This window comes from Limulus polyphemus, unplaced genomic scaffold (genome assembly GCF_000517525.1).
Source record: "Limulus polyphemus unplaced genomic scaffold, Limulus_polyphemus-2.1.2 Scaffold410, whole genome shotgun sequence".
NCBI classification, from domain to species: domain Eukaryota; kingdom Metazoa; phylum Arthropoda; class Merostomata; order Xiphosura; family Limulidae; genus Limulus; species Limulus polyphemus.
In genome coordinates, this window is record NW_013666020.1 from 383,321 (window position 1) to 396,419 (window position 13,099).

At 34.8% G+C, this 13,099-nt stretch overlaps 1 protein-coding gene across 2 annotated transcripts in view; it reads right to left on the reverse strand.

Annotated features, from left to right (window-relative positions):
- The window catches only part of LOC106458057 (glypican-6-like), a 115,059-nt gene extending 102,447 nt beyond the window's left edge, over positions 1 to 12,612 (reverse strand). For both annotated transcript variants that reach the window (XR_002610302.1, XM_013917511.2), the window contains exon 1: positions 12,121 to 12,612. Coding sequence is in view for 1 of the 2 variants with exons in the window: in XM_013917511.2 (XP_013772965.2) it covers positions 12,121 to 12,304 (184 nt within the window). In the remaining variant the exon portion in view is untranslated. The remainder of the gene's footprint in view (positions 1 to 12,120) is intronic.
- Positions 12,613 to 13,099: the final 487 nt, after the last annotated feature.

Here is a 13,099-nt window from a genome sequence, read left to right on the forward strand (position 1 = left end):
CAAAGTGCCAGCTATCATGATACTGATATTATTAGTTTAAAAGAGAAAACCTTATGATGTACAACACCTCAGCTGGTGAAGTATGACTACTGGCCGGTTGGTTCACAGTATACAAAGTGCCAGCTATCATGATACTGATATTATTAGTTTAAAAGAGAAAACCTTATGATGTACAACGCCTCAGCTGGTGAAGTATGACAACTGGCCAATTGGTTCATAGTATACGAAGTGCTAGCTATCATGATACTGATATTATTAGTTTAAAAGAGAAAACCTTATGATGTACAACGCCTCAGCTGGTGAAGTATGACAACTAGCCGGTTGGTTCACAGTATACAAAGTGCCAGCTATCATGTTACTGATATTATTCGTTTAAAAGACCAAACCTTATGATGTACAACGCCTCAGCTGGTGAAGTATGAGTACTGGCCAATTGGTTCATAGTATAGGAAGTGCCAGCTATCATAATACTGATATTATTCGTTTAAAAGAGAAACCTTATGATGTACAACGCCTCAGCTGGTGAAGTATGACTACTGGCCAATTGGTTCATAGTATACGAAGTGCCAGCTATCATAATACTGATATTATTAGTTTAAAAGAGAAAACCTTATGATGTACAACGCCTCAGCTGATGAAGTATGACTACCGGCCAATTGGTTCATAGTATACGAAGTGCCAGCTATCATGATACTGATATTATTAGTTTAAAAGAGAAAACCTTATGATGTACAACACCTCAGCTGGTGAAGTATGACTACCGGCCAATTGATTCATAGTATACGAAGTGCCAACTATCATGATACTCATATTATTAGTTTAAAAGTGAAAACCTTATGATGTACAACGCCTCAGCTGGTGAAGCATGACTACTGGCCGATTGGTTCATAGTATACGAAGTGCCAGCAATCATGATACTGATATTATTAGTTTAAAAGAGAAAACCTTATGATGTACAACGCCTCAGCTGGTGAAGTATGACTACTGGCCAATTGGTTCATAGTATACGAAGTGACAGCTATCATGTTACTGATATTATTCGTTTAAAAGACCAAACCTTATGATGTACAACGCCTCAGCTGGTGAAGTATGACTGCTGGCCAATTGGTTCATAGTATAGGAAGTGCCAGCTATCATAATATTGATATTATTAGTTTAAAAGAGAAAACCTTATGATGTACAACGCCTCAGCTGGTGAAGTATGACAACTGGCCGGTTGGTTCACAGTATACAAAGTGCCAGCTATCATGTTACTGATATTATTCGTTTAAAAGACCAAACCTTATGATGTACAACGCCTCAGCTGATGAAGTATGACAACTGGCCAATTGGTTCATAGTATGCGAAGTGCCAGCTATCATGATACTGGTATTATTAGTTTAAAAGAGAAAACCTTATGATGTAGAAATGACTCGTTAATGTAAAATATGTATGACATTACATCACAATAAGGCTAATAATAATTGTAATTAAGCAAATCTTTTTTTGTCAATCCAATATGGGATTTGAGTAAGTGTATTTCAACTGCAACATATTTTGGGCTCAACAAGTAGCTGGATCAAGGATGAATTTCTATTATTAACTCAGATGTCCATCTAGATTGCTGCCCCAGTAGGAAGCGCTGTAGTTAAAAATATTGTTATATTATAATAACACAACGCCTATGATTAGAATAAATATCTGTAAAATCCTTTAGTGCTGGCAATGATTATGACATATGGCTTACCAGAATTAATTTTAAAAACTTAAGTGTTTGGAAAACATAACACTTTCGAACACGGATACATTTTTCACGTTAATGTATTCATATGATATTTCTGAAGAATTCGTTTTACCATCCTGTAGAATCCTTGTAAAAGTTTAACAAAGGTGTGTTTTAAGCGGATCAGTATAGGATTTCCAAATAACCACCTACGACCTCCTAAAGACTAAATAGGAGAAAATGTGTTCACAATACAGCATAAAATATAATAATTTCTCACAAATTTATTAAGACTCCTACAAAGTAGTATCCCCCCAGAGGCTCTACAGGCTTATGACGCTAAAATTCAGGTTTCGATACCCATTGTGAGCAGAGCACTGATAGCCCACTGTGCAGCTTTGCGCTTAACAAAAACCAAACCACAAAATAGTATTTGCAGAAATACTGCCAACGTGAATTGTTATCGTAATACCACATGAAAAGTAAAATCACGAAACTCTTAACACAGTTTTTTTAATACTTAAGCGAAAACATTGGTAAAAAATAAATAAAACTTTCTTGGTATATATTAAGAGTAAGCCATTCTTTTTATTAAATATGATATGTAGTAGTATGTGAGTCCTATACGGTGATATTTATGTGTTATGTGGTCTTATACGATGTATTACAACAGCAACTCAAGTTAGCCGTATTTCTGCTTTTTTTTTGGGGGGGGGAGGTTTTGATAAGTTTTTTTTAGAAATAATAATACTTTTTGGCTGTTACGTGGCTAAATTTGACCTTATGTATTCTTGTGGGGGTTCGATGCGCTGATTAATAGGACCCGTTCCAAACTAACACTACAACAGCTGTATGCTTGCTTATCGTATTATCACTTGCCGTAATTACACTAGGATGTCTTAGTGGGTTGAACCCAGGCGGGTAGAAAATCAGCATATCCTTCTGCTATATAATATACCTGTGTATGTAGACACTGGGGTGGTAGTCCTACAAATACCTCTCAAGCTTTATGTGTAGTTGCCAAGCCACAAAAAATAAACTCCTGTAAACTGTAACTACAGGTTAGGTGGGTACATTGACCACAACTTGTCGAAGGTTAAAGTAAGGGATGTTAGCTGTATTTTAATCATAAGTCAAATTCTTTTGTAGTATAACATGCATCATGATGCGTGAAACCTCTTGCATAATCACTAAATACAGGCCTAATTCGAATAAGAACGAACTAAAACGAAGCAGTATAAGTTTAAACAACTAGACCTAATTCGAATAAGAATGAAGTGGCGTAAGTGGAAACAACTAGGCCTAATTCGAATAAGAATGAACAAGAACGAAGTAGCACAAGTTGAAACAACTAGTCCTTATTCGAATAACAATGATCTTGAACGAAATATGCTTTGACAGATTGTTTTCATCTTTCATTTAGAATGAAGTAGTATAGGGTGAAAAGACAGAAGTAATTTCTGTTACACTAAAAAATATTAGTAATTCTTCACGTTAAGGCGGTCTTCGATTCATGCAGTCTAGCTTGTGACTTTCCTTGTGTGCATCAACACTTTATCTGGCATATGAATATTTATAAAATGAATAATAATGTCAACACAACTGCTTTTCGTTGCTCTAAATGTAATTAAGTGAATATTATAAAATAAAATTTATTTTAGTAAAGTGTAAATTACCTAAGTCCAAAAAATGAAAATAAAACGACCAATGATTTTGCAGTGATTTTCTTGTAAAAAAACGTTACCCTAAAGAATGCGTAAACACCAGAGTTAGGATATAATTTTTTTTTTCGTTTCGTTTTATACTGACAGAAACAGAATGGCAGCCCTAGTGATTTATAAACTTGATTTCACGGTCATGGGTTTTGGTGTTTTTCATACATTGTTACTTAATGTTATTTGACAAAAGTGTGCGTGTATGTTTATATGTGTGCGTACTTATAACTGGCGAACCGCTGGGCCGATTGTCACCAAACTTGGCAAAAACCTTTATCCCCCCCCCTCCCCGAGGTGAAATAAAGAGGTAGGCGTGTCACATACCCATACGCTGATGATCCCTATATGCAATGAACAGGTACGTCAGCTGATACTCATGAAAAGAAAGGAAGGGGGGGGGACAGGAATATTACACTCACAATGAAAGTACTATGACTTAAATAAGAAACACTCGAGTGAATATTTATAGAAACGCTAAGCACAGGCGGTTACAAGTTAAACAAAAATACAAACATTGAACGTTTTTTAAGGGCACAAGTTTCAAAAACGTATAAAATAAATATTCATTTTTAAAGTTTCATATTCCCGATCTAATTAGGCTTAAGTGCTTCCATAGGTTTACACAAAAACTCCCTTAAATTAAATATAATAGTAAAAACATGATAATCATAAATGTAGAATATCATGTAATAATGGTACACTATTTAACATTGATATATATATATATAACTAGTAATATAAACATACGAAGATTTATTTCTCGATTTTTCGTAAACCTACGCGGCTTTCTGACCTGATAGACTAGAAGGAAGGTAACTAGCTAATGAACAGCACAACCGCCAACTCTTTGAGTTACCCTTCTCTGACCGAATAATGGGATTTGACCGTCACTCTTATAGCACACCCACGGCTTCAAAGTGCGATTTTGAGACAAAAAGCTGCAAACCTTAAACCCTCGGATTCACAAAACGGGCACACTAATCACTAGGCCACGCCTGGCCCGAAAAATAGGAAGACTAAAGAATCTGAGAACGGTTGCTGAGGTTGCGTACTAATGCTTGTGGATAAGTGAAATGAAAATAGATCGTTTAATAAAAAATAGGCTCTGGGTATACATATAGATACACAGACACATTTTACACAAGAAATATAAGAATTTTTGAAAAAATACAATTTTGACAACTAGGCAAACGAAATTATTCTAGTACCGAATGAAATTTTTATTCACGAAACTCAACTACATAAATTTACTGAACAGGAAGTTTCTGGAATCGTACGTAACAAACTACATACATCAAGGCTTAATTACACAAACCGAGACTCTTTTAACAGACCAATATTTGCAATGCAAATTACGTTTTCTTAGCATGAATACAGTATCTTTCCTAAATGACATTTCAGTTAATTCGCTGACAAAACTTTCCTATACATTACTAGTCGCTGATAAATTACTCAATGTCAAAACGACAGCGCTGAGTTTTAAATACGCTCCGTCTTTTTATAATGTTCGTGAAAAATGAGATTTAATTTTTATTTTCCTAATAGGTCTCTTTCCTCCCTTTTTTTATATATTTCAGTGAATATGTATTTTCAGTTCCAACGAATGCTGTCATTCCTTATCTAAATTAAGCGTTCATAATAATAATAATTCATCTGTCATAACATGCTCCAGCCTTTAACAGTATCTATTAATTCCTGGAGGATTACTTTTAATTATTTGAGAAAAATAATAATACCCAAATAATTTAAAAACACGTCAAAAATAATGATTCTCTGTTGCCATAACAGCAAAATAAAATGGAATAAGGTAGAATAAGAAAAACAAAATGTGCATATAAAATAGTAAGTTAAATAGTTTAAACACCAGGTGTTTCTGTTTCAATATGTGGTGTTTTAACGGAAACCCAGAAAGAATTATGGTTTAAATTATTATCAGTTTTACTGTAGCATTTCCTAAGAACATAAACTAAAATTCTAGCTATATATATACCGTAATAATGTTTCTACAACAATCAGATTTCTGATAATCCTAGTTATAAGTATCATAACGTAAAATATTTTTCTACAGAAATCAAGGTTCAGATAATGCCGGCTTCACGTATTATATCGTAATAATACTACAACAATCAAGGGTCTGTTTAAACTAGCTATACATATACCGTAATAACGTTTGTACAACAATAAACGTTCCGATAATGTTAGTTATATACATTATACCGTCATAATGTTTCTACAAGAATAAAGGTTCTGATAATGCTAACGATACGTATTACAGCGTAATAATGTTTCTAAAACATTAAATGTTCTATAGATATCGTAAATGTTTCGACATCTATGATACTTCGAAATGCTGTCTACTCAATTCATGTTAAGAAAGTAAATGTTTTCTGTTTGATGACAAGCCTCGTGGACATAATATTTTTGAAATCATCTTGCAATGAGAATTTAAAAAACACATTCACACAAATGAAATAAATAGTCATTGAGAGTAAAAGACTAAGTTCAAAAGATCGTACTTGTATAACAATACTACGCGCAAAACTAATCATCTGCCCTCAGGAACTAACGCGGGAACCATGGTAACAAAAAATGACGTATTTCTTAACATTTCAGATCTCATACTCAAAAACACGTAATTCTAATAATGCATATTATATTATATAATTAAATAGAATGTGATTTATTGACGTCATGATGTGCATAAAGCTGTATTAACATTTATCTGTGCACTGAACTGAACAAATACTCTGTTCTCATAATAATTGTATTTTGTTTCTTACTTTGATATTCTGATTGGAAACGATATGCTGTCAATTTAAATAACAATGTTTGTACATTTTGTTACATAAAATGTTCATAGATCTTGTTGGTTGACGATAAGGTGAAAGGTTTCTGACCTCTCTAGTCAATGTTGTCTTCGGTTTCTAAATATATTGAACAGGTTATTAAAAGAAAATGGTCGATATGACACGTGTAAGTTGTCCTTTTGACCTCCGCTAAACATTCATTTCAAAAATACAGACAATGAACTGTACCAAAGTTCAACAACAACATATACAGCATACTGTGATGAGAGATACAGACTGTCAACAACTTGTAGTCAACAGGTGGGGAATTGGTACAATTTTATGTACAACATTTGGGCTTGATGGTCACATGAACACGGAATATTGTAAATCACATCATTCCGTTTTTCATAAAACCAAAAACGGAAACATCGGATCTGCTCCAGTAATTTCCAGAAAATATAAGAGAAATAAAAAGCCTTCGAATTGAAATGATGAAATAAAACCAAATATATTTTCCCCTTTTAATGAAGCGAGTTATATATATATATATATATATACACATTTACTAATTATGTATTCAGTAATTTGTAGAGGCTGTCCTTTATTATGCATGCACAAAATATATTTCTTTTTGTCAAACGGTAGGGGTAAAATGTTCGTAACAATGTAAGCACTATCTCACTACTCGTTCTGCCTCCTAGTTTCTTTTTAAAGGTGCTGACTAACGTCCTAACTCAAGTTAATAGGCATCAACGAGCTTCTTGGTCCATTACGGGATACATTGTAAATCCTGATTACACATCTCCGAATTAGGGTTACGGATTAGTATAATGACTGGGAAGTTTTGTTTATATCTAAACGACCCCCCGTTTGGGGAGTGTGAATGGTGAGTAGGCAGAACTACTAAGATACCGGAATATGTTATCCACCTCCGGTTTACCTTACAGCAATACGTCTTCACTTGAAGGATCTGGTGTTTATTCACGTTTGTTGAAGGATGGACTGCACGTGCGCAAGTTCGAGAGTCAAGCAGAGTTAAAGAGTCAGTGACGTGGTTAAACTTGTCTGGAATCCCACATGGGCTAAATTTAGGTATTAAACGTGAAAAGTTACACTGTTATTCTTTGAGACACTTCCTAACCAAATAATGACGAGTGTTATCGTCATTATCGAGAAGGAATGCATGAAATAGAAAAACGTCTTTTCCACTGTTTTTGTTCTCGTTTTCAGTCTTTATTTTTGGGTTTTTAAACATCGATTATCTGCTTTAGGATGACTACCAATATCAATATTTTGGGGTTTAGTCATAAGTTATAAGTGTGTCTCTCTTTAAGATGTTCGGGTTATCTGTAGCTCAATAAAAGAGTCAGCTTTTCTCTTTATATCTTGATCTTCCAGATATAAGATCTTTTATCTTCATCTGTAATATATTACTCCCTTCCCTGTGTCCGGCTTATCTGTAACTTAGTAAAACAGTGTTATTTCCTCTCCAGAAATCAGTGGTCAAACTCATTACCCCAACATTAAACTGTAACACTGTCCTATACTTCTTCCTTTATTGTCTGATTATCTACAACTCAGCATGCAGTAACATAGCCTTATCCCTCTCCTAATATTCTGCGCTGCTCTACAAACAAGGAATTTCTCCAACCCTCCCCATGCACTCTCGAAAGGGGGGGGGGATAAGCGTTCTCTCCTACTGTCTGTTCTGTAGATGAAAAATGTAGTGAGTCACAAGAGTGTGGCGGTTGGTTACCGTGGCGGATTCGTTTTTTCAACAATGTCGCTCAGTTCGGAGGTGCGACTTCAGCTCTAAGAAGTGGCTTCGGTTATCATCTCGACACAACACATAGTGTTGCCAAATTAACTTGCTGAAAAACGTAAAGTGTAATGTGTCGAGTCATATTTCAGCGTACTACAACATGCTACCTGAACAAAAGTACAGCCTAGTTCGCACGTGACAGTTTCAAAATGTGAGCTTTGAGCGCAGACAAGAACCACAGAGCGAACCAAGAACAGATAAACTGTTTATTGGTACCGTATCACACGAGACTGGTAAAAAAAAATTTCTAAGTAAATAAATGTACATTAATACTAGCTGGAGAAAAACTGGCTACTAGTAATATCTATATCAGGCTATATACCTTATGATAAAACGAGACGCTATAACTTCACACACAATTCCGTAAAGCAGACATGACTAACGTTCTTATAATATAGCTGACACGGCCTAGTAACATGTTTAGTTTTGTTTTTCATTGTTTGATAAAAATTAGTAGATACAAATACACACAAGCTTAAAAGATTAGTTTCAAAGTTAATATTACGCAGTCGTTAGGTATCCGAGATGTTTTTCAGGTTCTGGTTTAACGAATCATTTGTCGAAAATTCACGTTAAGCCCGTGAAGCTCACGTGGCATAGCTTATGTAGCCACGTAATTAACATGCTTTTCATGTTCAGCTAATGTAAAAATTACCAGCATTATGATCGAACAAAAACTAGTATGGTGCTAAAGTGGTCACTTGAACAGCTTCCGAGTCTAACTAACAAATAATTACAAAGTAAAAATGACCATTCCAATTTGAACTTTACATTAATAAAAGATGTAAAAAAAAATCTCAAGAATAAATGTTCCAGAGAAACGTTTTAACACTTCATTTAGTTCACGCGTTCCATTTTGGTAGAATAATTAATCTTCGTTACTTTAAGGATCATAAAACAGTCTCAATCACTTGCACGTGTCTCGAATTTGAATATTCCTACTCATTATGATAGTACTCAGGATGCTACAACACGGAGATTGTTACTTAGTGCAACGTGAGCCGTCATATTTTTGGTTACATATATCCATAAATTACGTTTTGGCAAAACTGAAACGACAATTAGACATTCTGATTTTCAACAAACATTTTCTTTGGGGGTGAACTTCTTATAGTAACGCTTGTCTTCTAAAGAAATAACGTTCAGCATTCTTCTGGAATCAAGCCAAAAGTTAAGGGACAAGAGAACAACATTCTGCATATATAGAAAGCTATTTTTTGACTACTATGTACAATCTACACAAGAGTTCTAAAACACAATTTGAAGATGTTATAACTGTTTGTTTGATATTTAATATAAAAATTACTACAGAGTGAGTTTGTTTGTTTGTTGAACTTCAAGCAAAGCTGCTGGAGGGCTTTCTACGTTAACTGTCCCTAATTTAAAAGTGATAGTGGGAAAGCATCTAGTCAAAAACGCACACCGCCAAATCTTGAGTTACTCTTTACCAACGAAAAGTGGGATTGACAGTTACATTATAACGCCCTCACAGCTGAAAGGGCGAACGTGGTTGGTAACGGGATTCGATCCTGCCACTCTTAGGTTGCTAATCAAGTGTCCTAACCACTAGGCCATTTATACTGTGGATTAATCGCAGTTTACAGGAACAATGCTTCTTCCATTGTTGGTCGAGCTCAACATGGTGGCCATGATTAAGCACTATTGCCCAACACCTCAATTTCTGTTGTACTAAGATCTGCATAGTACAGCAACGTCAAGTGGAAGTACAACCGAAAATATCACTAACATCGAGGTACCCAACTTATGACTCAATGCATTCTAATAACTAAAAGTTTTTGTCTTACGACACTGCATACATTAAGTAAAAATGTTGTGTTATTAAATTAGTTACATTAAAATGTGTTAATATTTAGTTCTGATCTACGTAAACAGCTGGCTTTGATCAAAAGTTAATAATAATTAGACAAAGCATCTTGACATACTTTCCACACACTCTCCAATTAGTGTGGGCATAGGTTTCCAAGAACATGTTTAAGCAGATTGAAGAAGACACAAAATTCTATTGGTATGTGATCAAATGAAATTCATATTTCTTAAATCATCTTTCTCATCCAAACAGCCGCTAATTTCATGATGTGGCTGGAAGCTTGTTACCTTTTGACTTGTAAACCTCTCTCAACTTCAGTTCTTTAATTGCCTTCGTGGTATATATACGAGAAGATATGTCCAGACTGCAGTGGCATTTCGGTCGGTGTGTTCTCTTTTATAACTGTAGCCTTCATCATGTAGATGTGAGCATGAGTTAGGATTATTATGGGTGTGTGGTTTCGGAAGCCCATTGCAGTCCTATAGGATTTGCTGTGCGAGTTTTTCACACCATGGAGGACACTGAGGACTCACTTTTTCAAACTACTGCGTCCTTTGGCTCTACTTTGTATAACAGTAACCCTAAACGAATATCCCTCTCGGTAAGATCTGTGACATATGTCTCCACCCATAAGATTCTACGTGTAGTATTGAATTGTTAATAGTCAGGAATTCGCGATAAGCCAAATATGCAAGTGCTACACGTGTCTCTGCTGTATTAGCATATACAAACTGTTCTTACAAAATGAGATGAACTCTGTATATACTGGTTTCCCTATACCTTTATACCATAATGGAAATAGCGACATCAAGGAACGAACTGTCCTGCCATTGGATTACACTAAACCTTTATTTACAGTGAGTTCTTAACACGTGGAAACTATCATGCACACGTGTTTTTCATATACACAAATACTCTCAAAATTCCAAATAAAATACAGGTCTAGGTGGCATAGCACAAGACTGTAACTCACGCTGTAAATTATCGAAAAACATAGTCACTGTGTAAAATGGTTAAAAAATAATAACAGGTAACACAGTAGAGGTTACATTAGTTAATCTGAACATTATATACTTTTTATTATCATTTGAGTGTGTACCTCATTCGTTGATATAAACAGTTGTTTCAACGTGCACATACAATTTTATTAGTTCTGTTTAATTCTTAATCCTAGAGTGGTAACTAGTATGTATATATATTAGTAAACTTGCGTTTTAAAACAATTGTGTCAACGTGCACATACAACTTCATTAGTCCTGTTTAATTCTTAATCCTAGAGTGGTAACTAGTATGTATATATATTAGTAAAGTTGCGTTTTAAAACAATTGTGTCAACGTGCACATAAAACTTCATTAGTCCTGTTTAATTCTTAATCATAGAGTGGTAACGAGTATATGTATATATATTAGTAAACTTGCGTTTTAAAACAATTGTGTCAACGTGCACATACAACTTCATTAGTCCTGTTTAATTCTTAATCCTAGAGTGGTAACTAGTATGTATATATATTAGTAAAGTTGCGTTTTAAAACAATTGTGTCAACGTGCACATACAACTTCATTAGTCCTGTTTAATTCTTAATCATAGTGTTAACTAGTATGTATATATATTAGTAAAGTTGAATTTTAAAACAGTTGTTTTAGTGTGCACATACAACGTCATTAGTCCTGTTTAATTCTTAATCCTAGAGTGGTAAATACTGTGTATATTAGTAAACTTGCGTTTAACAACAGTTGTTTTAATTTTTTGTGTCAACACACTACTCCATTAGTTCTGCTTGACTTATATTCCTAATGTTAAATAGTATTTATACTAGTAACATTGCGTTTAAAACAGTAGTTTCAATGTGCACACACATTATTACTTTACTAATCTTGTTTGACTGTTACTACTAAAGTGCTAACTAGTATTTATACTAGTAACAATGCGTTGTAAAACAATAGTTTCAATGCTCATATTATTACTTCATTAATCCTGCTTAACTGTTACTACTAGAGTGCTAACTAGTATCTATACTAGTAACAATGCGTTGTAAAACAATAATTTCAATGTGCACTCATATTATTACTTCATCAATCCTGCTTAACTGTCACTACTAGATTGCTAACTAGTATTTATACTAGTAACGTTGCATTTTACAATGCAATTGCGCAATGTTGTTGGTCTAAATATTATATAGTGATGTTGTTGTTGTACTAATTGTACCATTCTTAACTTAAGGATCAAGTATATCTAGATTCAAAATAAAACATTAAAAATTTACCTGGAATCGCTTCACCAGGTACATCATCATCACTGAAGCCCTTTTCAGAATACGCGTATTTAACATATGAACATGCTAATTCGTTCGGCGTTGTGGCTGATGTCCTGTAACAAATCAGACAGACAACTAGCGTTAATAATGCGTACTTAAACTGGCCCGGCGTTTGGCTCTGATATTTGGCCATAATTCTCCTTCCGAGTTAGGGCTAGGCCAGCAGAGAGTGTCTGTCGGGTGGCCTGAGTGAACCTTACGAGCTGGTTCAACGCTCGCAGTTACCGTCTCGATATTATTAGTTGCTGTTTCCCAACTTTACTTCTTTAGCGTTCCTGGCAAAACCCTTCCCCTCTCGACTCTTAAGAATGTTCTGTTTAGTTGGCAGGAGTAATTTCTTTACTCAATCAAGATCTCTGTCAATTCTCAAATCATCTTCAGTTTACGTCACTTAAAAACTACCCTCGCAGCCATGTCTCCACACGGCGGTACACGCGTTTGGCACCCTTCAGCAAATCTCGAGAGCTGTTCTATGTATCGTTGTTTCTCCCTCAGGTAAGGAACAGCGGACTGGAATATAATATCAAAGCTATATTTTCGAATTCTCGTATCTCTAGTACTTATCTAGTAATACAAAACTTATAAAGAATAATACTGTGTACAAATATTTAGTAAATCAGCTAAAAATTTTCAACTCGAATAATAACGAGCGTGCAAAAGGCGTAATACTTCCTGAAAGTTAACTGTGATTGGTCGGTTCTGAGATTTCTTATTCATTCACCAGATGGCAAGAGAAGCGAGCGACTAACAGAAGTGCAGCAGATGTCGGCGTCCGAATAGTTTAGCATTAGGTGCTCGTTTTCTCTTGATGTGTCGTGCATAATTTTTAAGACTTAGTTGATAAACCATTAAAAAAGTGGAATGGATAAACGTAGTTCGAAAAATAAAATTATTTTATATTACAGAATCTAATCTGCTTTGTGCCTGT